Source organism: Carassius carassius, chromosome 35, assembly GCF_963082965.1.
Source record: "Carassius carassius chromosome 35, fCarCar2.1, whole genome shotgun sequence".
Classification (NCBI taxonomy): Eukaryota; Metazoa; Chordata; class Actinopteri; order Cypriniformes; family Cyprinidae; genus Carassius; species Carassius carassius.
Window position 1 is genome coordinate 557,501 of NC_081789.1, and position 13,496 is coordinate 570,996.

Here is a 13,496-nt window from a genome sequence, read left to right on the forward strand (position 1 = left end):
GATTCTGACTGATTCTGATTGATTCTGACTGATTCTGACTGATTCTGATTGATTCTGACTGATTCTGACTGATTCTGACTGATTCTGTTTGATTCTGACTGATTCTGACTGATTCTGATTGATTCTGTTTGATTCTGACTGATTCTGACTGATTCTGACTGATTCTGTTTGATTCTGACTGATTCTGACTGATTCTGATTGATTCTGACTGATTCTGACTGATTCTGACTGATTCTGACTGATTCTGATTGATTGTGACTGATTCTGACTGATTCTGACTAATTCTGTTTGATTCTGACTGATTCTGACTGATTCTGATTGATTCTGACTGATTCTGACTGATTCTGACTAATTCTGTTTGATTCTGACTGATTCTGACTGATTCTGTTTGATTCTGACTGATTCTGACTGATTCTGACTGATTCTGATTGATTCTGTTTGATTCTGACTGATTCTGACTGATTCTGTTTGATTCTGACTGATTCTGACTGATTCTGACTGATTCTGATTGATTCTGTTTGATTCTGACTGATTCTGACTGATTCTGTTTGATTCTGACTGATTCTGATTGATTCTGACTGATTCTGACTGATTCTGACTGATTCTGTTTGATTCTGACTGATTCTGATTGATTGTGACTGATTCTGACTGATTCTGACTAATTCTGTTTGATTCTGACTGATTCTGATTGATTCTGATTGATTCTGACTGATTCTGACTGATTCTGACTAATTCTGTTTGATTCTGACTGATTCTGACTGATTCTGTTTGATTCTGACTGATTCTGATGGATTCTGACTGATTCTGACTGATTGTCGAGGTTTGTATCGTTCATCAGCTGGACAATAAATCGTTCTGGAAGTCAGTCTAATGATTTTATTTCTCTGTTCCTTTATCATTATAGCTGTGGTGTGGACTTTAATATTGTTAAAAACAGCTTTTAGAACTATATGTTTATTGTTGTCTTTATAGTTATCATTCTTGGTCTGAACAGGCCTTTAAACTTTTGCTTTTAGGGTCTTTGCAGCTTTGTTTTTGGAGGTTATTAAGGAAAAAAGAAAAGTAAAAAAAAAGTCAGTTTTTGCAGTGTAGGTTTTGATTTGAATCTTTGATTCAAGTTTTTGTAAACTTTATTAAATTAAAGCAATAAGCACCAAGAAGCTGTGGTTTACAGTGAATTTATAACAGCTGAGTGGCGTTGTTAGTTATAGCTGTTATAAATTCACTGTAAGCCACGGCTTCATGGGGCTTATTGCTATTAGAAACTAATTATTACAGAAAATAATGATAATAACAGTATTTTTCCACCAAACAATATAGTTCCTCAGAAACAGTTGTGGTTGCTACAAAGTGGTTGCCGAGCAACACACAAATGTGAACAAAGGTGTGTGTTACTTTGTAGTGTAATTTACAACAGCTTCGAACGCGGCTCAGCCAATCAGAATCAAGGACCGGAACTCTCCACTTCAATATACATTACATACAGTACACTGATCAGTACTTCTAATAAAGGTGGTGAACATGAAGGAGAATTGAAGAATGTTGTTGCTGCAGTGCAGTCATTTGAATTAGTCGTTTAACCCTTGCTGAACCGCTGCAGATAAACCTGCTGATTACTGTGAAGTGACGGACACTTTGATCCATAACAAGACTATTATCTGATCCCAAGGTGGTGACAGCTATTCTGGAGTCAGGGAAGAAGCTGTCTAAAGAACAGAAGAAGTCTGAGCGCTGTCCCTTGCTGTACGAGTGGCATCAGAAGCAGTATGTGGGAGCAGCTCACGGCCTGGCAGGCATTTACTACACACTCCTGCAGGTGAGACTCATCATCTGTGTGTGAGAGTGTGTGAGTGAGTGAGTGAGTGTGTGTGTTTGTGTGTGTGTGTGTGTGTGTGTGAGTGAGTGTGTGTGTTTGTGTGTGTGTGTGTGTGTGTGTGTGTGTGTGTGTGTGTGTGTGTGGGAGAGTGAGCGTGTGTGTGTGTGTGTGAGAGAGTGTGTGTGTGTGTGTGTGTGTGTGTGTGTGTGTGTGTGTGTGTGTGTGAGAGAGTGTGTGTGTGTTTGTGTTTGTGTGTGAGAGTGTGTGTGAGTGTCTGTGTGTGTGTGGTAATGGGCTGCTAAAGGTAGTATGTGCTAAAGGAATTGCATTTCATCAAATTGAATGTTTTTTCAACAAAGGTAATAAGTTAATCATTAATGGAAGCACTAAAGAATCCCTCATGATCCCATCCTTGTTTATAGATCCTGGCAGTGAAGCATCTATTAATTTGATCTGATGTTATCATCTTAACAAATAGTTAATTAAGAGCATCCCCTTGGGTTCACTCTCAGCGGATGAGCATCACAGACGTGTGTATGATCAGTGTATTGCTGAATAAAATTCCTGTAAACTAATCTCTAGGTCTGTCACTAATTATTACGTACTGATTGATTATAGCATGACAGTGATGATTTTCTTGTTTGTATTGGTCAGGATTTTACGAGTAGTAATTTTGTGCCAATATTTCAGATCTTCTTGATTGTACAATTAAAAGTTTGGTCCAAAATATGGTTCCTTTGAGTGAAAAATCAACCTTTTAAAGTCATTCCAGAGCAGTTGCATAAATATAAATTTGTTTGGGTTTTTGTGCTTGCATACTTGTGATCCCTGTCAGTACTCCTTCAAAAGCATCCCAGGATGCAACATCAGGTCTGCCAGCATTAGCATACATCTTCACAGCTTCCTGTGTTTAATAATCCTCATGCTAGCACTTCGCTAGCTGGCTTTCTCTGGAGCCTTGTTAGTAAGCTACGTCTTTATGGACCATTTCCACACTATGCAGTGAAAAGCGGCAGTAGTGAATGATGTTCTCTGCTAACAGAGACGTAGCGCAGTGGTTTCTGAATGACAGCTGGCTGTTCAGAGTCAACCCCAGGGGACTGAGATGTACTTCAGGAGGAAGGCTCTCTTCTCTTCTCAGTCTCCAGGCTGTCTGGGGTTTGCCTGTTGAATTCAATTGCGAATGCTACTCGTAAAATACAAACAAACGAAAAAACTGAGTATAACTGAACTTCTGTGTAGGGTATCGGCTATTTTAACAGAATGCTAAGCTAGTACTAGAATGGTATGATCAAACATTAGAGTTGGGTGTGAGTTAAGATATCAGATTAATGAACGGAAGGCTAAACTAAAACAATGAATGTTAGAACTGAACATTTATGTCTGCTTTAGTCTGAGTTTAGAGCTCTGTACGTAACTGAACACATCGAGGTAGTCTTATGTCAAGTCACATTTATTTATACAGTGCTTTCAACAGTACAGATTGTGTCGAAGCAGCTTCACAGTGTTAAACAGGAACATAGTGCATAATAATGCAAAACTGTAAGAGGAGAGATGCAGCAAGCTGATTGGCTGTAGCGCTCTGGTGGTTGGTAGGGCAACGGGAGTGTGCGTCATAGCAACACAGAGCATCACCTCTCTCACATCACATCACATCACCTCTCTCACATCACATCACATCACATCACATCACATCACTCTCACATCACATCACCTCTCTCACATCACATCACATCACCTCTCTCACATCACATCACATTACCTCTCTCACATCACATCATCTCTCTCACATCACATCACATCACATCACTCTCACATCACATCACATCACCTCTCTCACATCACATCACCTCTCTCACATCACATCACCTCTCTCACATCACCTCTCTCACATCACATCATATCACTCTCACATCACATCACATCACCTCACCTCTCTCACATCACATCACATCACATCTCTCACATCACATCATATCACCACCTCTCTCACATCACATCACCTCTCTCACATCACATCATCTCTCTCACATCACATCTCTCACATCACCTCACATCACCTCTCTCACATCACATCACATCACTTCTCTCACATCACATCACTCTCACATCACATCACCTCTCTCACATCACATCACATCACATCACCTCTCTCACATCACATCACATCACCTCTCTCACATCACATCACTCACATCACGTCGTCTCTCTCACATCACATCTCTCACATCACCTCACATCACATCACATCACCTCTCTCACATCACATCACCTCTCTCACATCACATCACCTCTCTCACATCACATCGTCTCTCTCACATCACATCTCTCACATCACCTCTCTCACATCACATCACATCACCTCTCTCACATCACATCACATCACCTCTCTCCCATCACATCACATCACCTCTCACATCACATCACATCACATCACCTCTCTCACATCACATCACTCACATCACGTCGTCTCTCTCACATCACCTCTCTCACATCACATCGTCTCTCTCACATCACATCTCTCACATCACCTCTCTCACATCACATCGCATCACCTCTCTCACATCACATCACCTCTCTCCCATCACATCACATCACATCACCTCTCTCACATCACATCACATCACATCACCTCTCTCCCATCACATCACATCACATCACCTCTCTCACATCACATCACATCACCTCTCTCACATCACATCACCTCTCTCACATCACATCACATCACCTATCACATCACATCTCCTCTCTCACATCACATCACATCACCTCTCTCACATCACATCACATCACCGATCACATCACATCACCTCTCATCACATCACATCACATCACCTCTCTCACATCACATCACATCACCTCTCTCATCACTCACATCACCTCTCACATCACATCACATCACATCACCTCTCACATCACCTCTATCACATCACATCACATCTCTCACATCACATCACCTCTCTCACATCACATCACCTCTCTCACATCACATCACATCACCTCTCTCACATCACATTACATCACCTCTCACATCACATCACCTCTCTCACATCACATCTCTCACATCACATCACCTCTCTCACATAACATCACATCACCTCACATCACATCACATCACATCTCTCACATCACCTCTCTCACATCACATTACATCACCTCTCACATCACATCACCTCCCACACATCACCTCTCTCACATCACATCTCTCACATCACATCTCTCACATCACATCACCTCTCTCATCACATCACATCTCTCACATCACCTCTCTCACATCACATCACATCTCTCACATCACCTCTCTCACATCACATCACCTCTCTCATCACATCACATCACCTCTCACATCACATCACATCTCTCACATCACATCACCTCTCTCACATCACATCACATCACCTCTCTCATATCACATCACCTCTTACATCACATCACCTCTCTCACATCACATCACCTCTCTCACATCACATCACCTCTATCACATCACATCTCTCACATCACATCACCTCTATCACATCACATCACCTCTCTCACATCACATCACCTCTCTCACATCACATCACCTCTCTCATCACATCACATCACATCACCTCTCTCACATCACATCACCTCTCTCATCACATCACATCACATCACCTCTCACATCACATCACATCTCTCACATCACATCACCTCTCTAATCACATCACATCACATCTCTCACATCACCTCTCTCACATCACGTCACATCTCTCACATCACCTCTCACATCACATCACCTCTCATCACATCACATCACCTCTCACATCACATCACATCACATCTCTCACATCACATCACCTCTCTCACATCACATTACATCACCTCTCTCACATCACATCACATCTCTCACATCACATCACCTCTCTCACATCACATCACATCACCTGTCTCACATCACATCACATCTCTCACATCACCTCTCTCACATCACCTCTCTCACATCACATCACCTCTCTCACATCACATTACATCACCTCTCTCACATCACATCACATCTCTCACATCACCTCTCTCACATCACATCACTCTCACATCACTCTCACATCACATCACATCACCTCTCTCACATCACATCACATCACTCTCACATCACATCACATCACCTCACCTCTCTCACATCACATCACCTCTCTCACATCAAATCACATCACCTCTCTCACATCACCTCTCTCACATCACATCGTCTCTCTCACATCACATCTCTCACATCACCTCACATCACCGCTCTCACGTCACATCACATCACCTCTCTCACAACACATCACATCACTCAGAAATCAGAATCAGAAATCAGAAATCAGAAAGAGCTTTATTGCCAAGTATGCTTGCGCATACAAGGAATTTGTTTTAGTGACATAAGCTTCCAGTAAACAGAGACAACAACACACAGACAAAAAAAAAAAAAAAAAAAAAAAAATTTACAGGAGAATTACAAATTGGCTAATAAATAAGTGTATAAACAATTGTGCTATAAATGATAATGGAATAGGATTGAGTGAGATGCAGGAATGTTCTAGGATGGAGGGGTAACAAATAAATATAAGGATATTGCACATTTTTGCATAAGCATACGTTTAAGTGGGAAACATTTAACTGTTCATGAGGTAGATTGCCTGGGGGAAGAAACTATTCTTGTGCCTTGCTGTTCTTGTATTTGCGGCTCTGAGGCGCCGGCCAGATGGCAAAAGTTCAAAGATGGGGTGACTTGGATGTGAGGGATCCAGAGTGATTTTCTGAGTCCTTTTCCTCACTCTGGATGTGTACAGTTCTTGGAGGGTGGGCAGGGGAGCACCAATAATCCTTTCAGCAGTTCGAACAGTTCTCTGTAGTCTTCTGATATCTGATTTTGTAGCTGAACCAAACCAGACAGTAATTGAAGTACACAGGACTGACTCAATGACGGCTGAGTAGAACTGTTTCAGCAGCTCCTGTGGCAGGTTAAACTTCCTCAGCTGGCGAAGGAAGTACAACCTTTGTTGGGCTTTTTTCACAATGGAGCCAATGTGATTGTCCCACTTCAGGTCCTGAGAGATGGTGGTTCCCAGGAATCTGAATGACTCCACTGCAGCCACAGTGCTGTTCATGATGGTGAGTGGGGAAAGTGCAGGGGGGTTTCTCCTAAAGTCCACAGTCATCTCCACTGTTTTGAGCGTGTTCAGCTCCAGGTTGTTAAGACTGCACCAGACAGCCAGCTGCTCAACCTCCTGTCTGTAAGCAGACTCGTCACCGTCCTGGATGAGGCCGATGACTGTAGTATCGTCTGCAAACTTCAGGAGCTTGACAGAGGGGTCTTTAGAGGTGCAGTCATTGGTGTACAGGGAGAAGAGCAGAGGGGAGAGAACACATCCCTGAGGGGCACCAGTGTTGGTGGAGCAGCTGTTTGACATGAATTTCCCCAGTCTCACTAACTGTTGCCTATCTGTCAGAAAGCTGGTGATCCACTGACAGATAGAGCTAGGAACAGAGAGCTGGGTCAGTTTGGTTTGGAGGGTTGTTGGGATGATGGTGTTGAAAGCCGAACTAAAGTCCACAAACAGGATCCTCACATAAGTCCCTGTTTTGTCCAGATGTTGCAGGATGAAGTGCAATGCCATGTTGATTGCATCATCCACGGACCTGTTTGCTCGGTACGCAAACTGCAGGGGGTCCAGTAAGGGTCCAGTGATGTCCTTCAGATAAGCCAGAACCAGTTTTTCAAACGACTTCATGACGACAGACGTTAGAGCCACAGGTCTGTAGTCGTTAAGTCCTGTTATCTTGGGTTTCTTTGGAATGGGGATTATGGTGGAGCGTTTGAAGCAGGAAGGCACTTCACACAACTCCAGAGATCTGTTGAAGATCTGTGAAAAGATGGGGGCCAGCTGGTCAGCACAGATTTTCAGACAGGCTGGTGTAACGCCATCTGGGCCTGGTGCTTTTCTTCTTTTGTTTTTCTTGAAGACCTGGCGCACATCATCTTCACAGATTTGAAGAGCAGGAGGTATGGAGAGGGGGATTGCAGGAGGTGTTAATGGTTGTGTAGGGAGATGGTCAGAGTGGGTGTTGGGGGTTTCAAATCTACAATAAAACTCATTCAGGTCGTTAGCAAGTCGTTGATTAGCCTCAGTGCAAGGGGATGGTGTCTTGTAGTTTGTGATGGCTCTCAGTCCTCTCCAAACTGAAGTAGAGTCGTTGGAAGTAAACTGGTCTTCCAACTTTTTAGCATAGGTCTTTTTAGCCACTCTAATCTCTTTGTTCAGTGTGTTCCTGGCCTGATTGTACAAGACCCTGTCCCCATTTCTGTAGGCATCCTCTTTGGCCTGACGAAGGTGTCTGAGTTTTACTGTAAACCATGGCTTATCATTGTTGAATGTTAAATAAGTCCTGGTAGGAATGCATATATCCTCACAGAAACTAATATAGGATGTTACAGTCTCTGTGAGTTCGTCCAGATCGGTGGTAGCAGCTTCAAAAACGCTCCAGTCTGTGATGTCAAAACAAGATTGTAAATCCTGCTCTGTTTCGCTGGTCCATCTCTTCACAGTCTTTACTACAGGTTTAGCAGATTTAAGTTTCTGCTTGTAGGTCGGTATAAGATGAACCAGACAGTGATCAGAACGTCCCAAAGCTGCTCGTGGAACAGAGTGATATGCATCCTTTATTGTGGTGTAACAGTGATCCAGTATATTACTGTCTCTGGTGGGACAGGTAACATGCTGTCTGTATTTTGGCAGTTCACGGGAGAGATTGGCTTTATTAAAGTCCCCAAGAATGATTAAAACAGAGTCCGGGTGTTGTTGTTCTGTGTCTGTGATCTGATCAGCGAGTTTCTGTAAAGCTGAGCTCACATGCGCTTGAGGTGGAATGTAAACACTAACCAGAATGAGCGAGTGAAACTCCCGCGGCGAATAGAACGGCTTGCAGTTGATAAACTGCGTTTCTAGATCAGGACAGCACATCTTCTTTAACACAGTTACATCTGTACACCACCGTTCATTGATGTAAAAGCATGTCCCGCCGCCGCGCGATTTCCCCGTTGATTCTGCGTCGCGATCCGCTCTAAACAGCTGAAAGCCCGGCAGATGGAGTGCGCTGTCCGGTATGGCGTCATTCAGCTAGGTTTCCGTGAAACACAGAGCAGCAGAGTGAGAGAAATCCTTATTTGTCCGAGAGAGCAGAAGGAGTTCGTCCGTTTTGTTGGGTAGAGAGCGGAGATTTGCGAGATGGATGCTAGGCAACGGCGTTCGAAATCCGCGCTTCCTGAGTCTGACGAGCGCTCCCGCTCGCTTTCCCCGTCTGCGCGTCCTGAAGCGCTTGATCAGCGCCGCTGCTCCTCCGATAACAATGTTCAGTAAAACGTCTGTATAATAGAAATCCGGAAAAATATCATGTGGTGTGTTCTGCCGAATGTTCAGCAGTTCATCCCTGGTGAAACTGATCGTGTTTGTTAAACAAAAAACAGGAAAAACGAACAAAAACAGTACAAACACTGGAGAGCCAAGCACTGAAGCAGCCATGTGCGGCGCCATCTTGGAGAGAGAAGAGAGACTCTCTTGGAGAGACTCTCACATCACATCACATCACCTCTCTCACATCACATCACATCACCTCTCTCACATCACATTACATCACATCACCTCTCTCACATCACATCACTCACATCACATCGTCTCTCTCACATCACATCTCTCACATCACCTCAAATCACATCACATCACCTCTCTCACATCACATCACATCACCTCTCTCACATCACATCACATCACATCACCTCTCTCACATCACATCGTCTCTCTCACATCACATCTCTCACATCACCTCTCTCACATCACATCTCTCACATCACCTCTCTCACATCACATCACATCACCTCTCTCACATCACATCACATCACCTCTCTCACATCACATCACATCACCTCTCACATCACATCACATCACCTCTCTCACATCACATCACATCACCTCTCTCATCACATCACATCACCTCTCTCACATCACATCACATCACCTATCACATCACATCACCTCTCTCACATCACATCACATCACCGATCACATCACATCAGCTCACCTCTCATCACATCACATCACATCACCTCTCTCACATCACATCACATCACCTCTCTCATCACTCACATCACATCACCTCTCTCACATCACATCACATCACCTCTCTCACATCACATCTCTCACATCACCTCTCTCACATCACATCACATCACATCACCTCTCTCACATCACATCACCTCTCTCACATCACATCACATCACATCAACTCTCTCACATCACATCACATCACCTCTCTCACATCACATCACATCACCTCTAACATCACATCACATCACCTCTCTCACATCACATCACATCACCTCTCTCATCACATCACATCACCTCTCTCACATCACATCACATCACCTATCACATCACCTCTCTCACATCACATCACATCACCTCTCTCACATCACATCACATCACCGATCACATCACATCAGCTCACCTCTCATCACATCACATCACTTCACCTCTCTCACATCACATCACATCACCTCTCTCATCACTCACATCACATCACCTCTCACATCACATCACATCACCTCTCACATCACCTCTATCACATCACATCACATCTCTCACATCACATCACCTCTCTCACATCACATCACCTCTCTCACATCACATGACCTCTCTCACATCACCTCTCTCACATCACATTAAATCACCTCTCACATCACATCACATCACCTCTCTTACATCACATCACATCTCTCACATCACATCACCTCTCTCACATCACATCACATCACCTCTCTTACATCACATCACATCTCTCGCATCACCTCTCTCACATCACATTACATCACCTCTCACATCACATCACCTCTCTCACATCACCTCTCTCACATCACATCTCTCACATCACATCTCTCACATCTCTCACATCACATCACCTCTCTCACATCACATCACATCACATCTCTCACATCACCTCTCTCACATCACATCACCTCTCTCATCACATCACATCACCTCTCACATCACATCTCTCACATCACATCACCTCTCTCACATCACATCACCTCTCTCATATCACATCACCTCTCACATCACATCACCTCTCTCACATCACATCACATCTCTCACATCATCTCTCTCACATCACATCACCTCTCTCACATCACATCACCTCTCTCATCACATCACATCACCTCTCTCATCACATCACATCACCTCTCTCACATCACATCACCTCTCTCATCACATCACATCACATCACCTCTAACATCACATCACATCTCTCACATCACATCACCTCTCTCACATCACATCTCTCACATCAAATCACCTCTCTCACATCACATCACATCACATCTCTCACATCACATCACCTCTCTCACATCACATCACATCACCTGTCTCACATCACATCACATCTCTCACATCACCTCTCTCACATCACATCACCTCTCTCACATCACATTACATCACCTCTCTCACATCACATCACATCTCTCACATCACCTCTCTCACATCACATCACCTCTCACATCACCTCTCTCATCACATCACATCAACTCTCACATCACATCACATCTCTCACATCACATCACCTCTCTCACATCACCTCTCTCACATCACATCACCTCTCTCACATCACATCACATCTCTCACATCACCTCTCTCACATCACATCACCTCTCTCACATCACATTACATCACCTCTCTCACATCACATCACATCTCTCACATCACCTCTCTCACATCACATCACCTCTCTCACATCACATCACCTCTCTCTCATCACATCACATCACCTCTCACATCACATCACATCTCTCACATCACATCACCTCTCTCACATCACATCACATCACCTCTCTCACATCACATCACCTCTCTCACATCACCTCTCTCACATCACATCACATCACCTCTCTCACATCACATCACATCACCTCTCTCACATCACATCACCTCTCTCACATCACATCACCTCTCTCACATCACCTCTCTCACATCACATCTCTCACATCACATCTCTCACATCACATCACCTCTCTCACATCACATCACATCATATCACATCTCTCACATCACCTCTCTCACATCACATCACATCACCTCTCTCATCACATCACATCATCTCTCTCATATCACATCACCTCTCACATCACATCACCTCTCTCACATCACATCACATCACCTCTCTCACATCACATTACATCTCTCACATCATCTCTCTCACATCACATCACCTCTCTCACATCACATCACATCACCTCTCTCACATCACATCACATCACCTCTCTCACATCACATCACCTCTCTCATCACATCACATCACCTCTCTCATCACATCACCTCTCTCACATCACATCACCTCTCTCATCACATCACATCACCTCTAACATCACATCACATCTCTCACATCACATCACCTCTCTCACATCACATCACATCTCTCACATCACCTCTCTCACATCACATCACCTCTCTCACATCACATCACATCACCTGTCTCACATCACATCTCTCACATCACCTCTCTCACATCACATCACCTCTCACATCACATCACCTCTCTCACATCACATTACATCACCTCTCTCACATCACATCACATCTCTCACATCACCTCTCTCATCACATCACATCAACTCTCACATCACATCACATCTCTCACATCACATCACCTCTCTCACATCACATCACCTCTCTCACATCACATCACCTCTCTCACATCACCTCTCACATCACATCACATCTCTCACATCACCTCTCTCACATCACATCACCTCTCTCACATCACATTACATCACCTCTCTCACATCACATCACATCTCTCACATCACCTCTCTCACATCACATCACCTCTCTCTCATCACATCACATCACCTCTCACATCACATCACATCTCTCACATCACATCACCTCTCTCACATCACATCACATCACCTCTCTCACATCACATCACATCTCTCACATCACCTCTCTCACATCACATCACCTCTCTCACATCACCTCTCTCACATCACATCACATCACCTCTCTCACATCACATCACATCTCTCACATCACATCACCTCTCTCACATCACATCACCTCTCTCTCATCACATCACATCACCTCTCACATCACATCTCTCACATCACATCACATCACATCACCTCTCTCACATCACCTCTCTCACATCACATCACCTCTCTCACATCATCTCTCTCACATAACCTCTCTCACATCACATCTCTCACATCACCTCTCTCACATCACATCAACTCTCTCACATCACATCACATCTCTCACATCACCTCTCTCACATCACATTACATCACCTCTCTCACATTACATCACATCACCTCTCACATCACATCACATCTCTCACATCACCTCTCTCACATCACATCACATCACCTCTCTCACATCACATCACATCACCTCTCTCACATCACATCACCTCTCTCACATCACATCACATCACATCACCTCTCTCAAATCACATCACATCACATCTCTCACATCACATCACATCACCTCTCTCACATGTGAAACGGAATTTCTTTTTTATGTGAAGCCAAAAAATGACAAAATAAAGGAATGCTATATTTCATTATGATTTCTGAGAAGTCACTCCACGTGACATTTTACATTGAAAAGAAAAACTGCTTTTTTGCTTTTTCTTT

General features: G+C 43.8%; 1 protein-coding gene across 1 annotated transcript in view; it reads left to right on the plus strand.

Annotated features, from left to right (window-relative positions):
* LOC132115654 (lanC-like protein 2) overlaps window positions 1-13,496 on the plus strand; it is a 37,977-nt gene that overhangs the window by 13,744 nt on the left and 10,737 nt on the right. Inside the window, exon 6 of the mRNA XM_059524066.1 lies at window positions 1,670-1,816. Coding sequence (XP_059380049.1) covers window positions 1,670-1,816 — 147 coding nt within the window. The remainder of the gene's footprint in view (window positions 1-1,669; window positions 1,817-13,496) is intronic.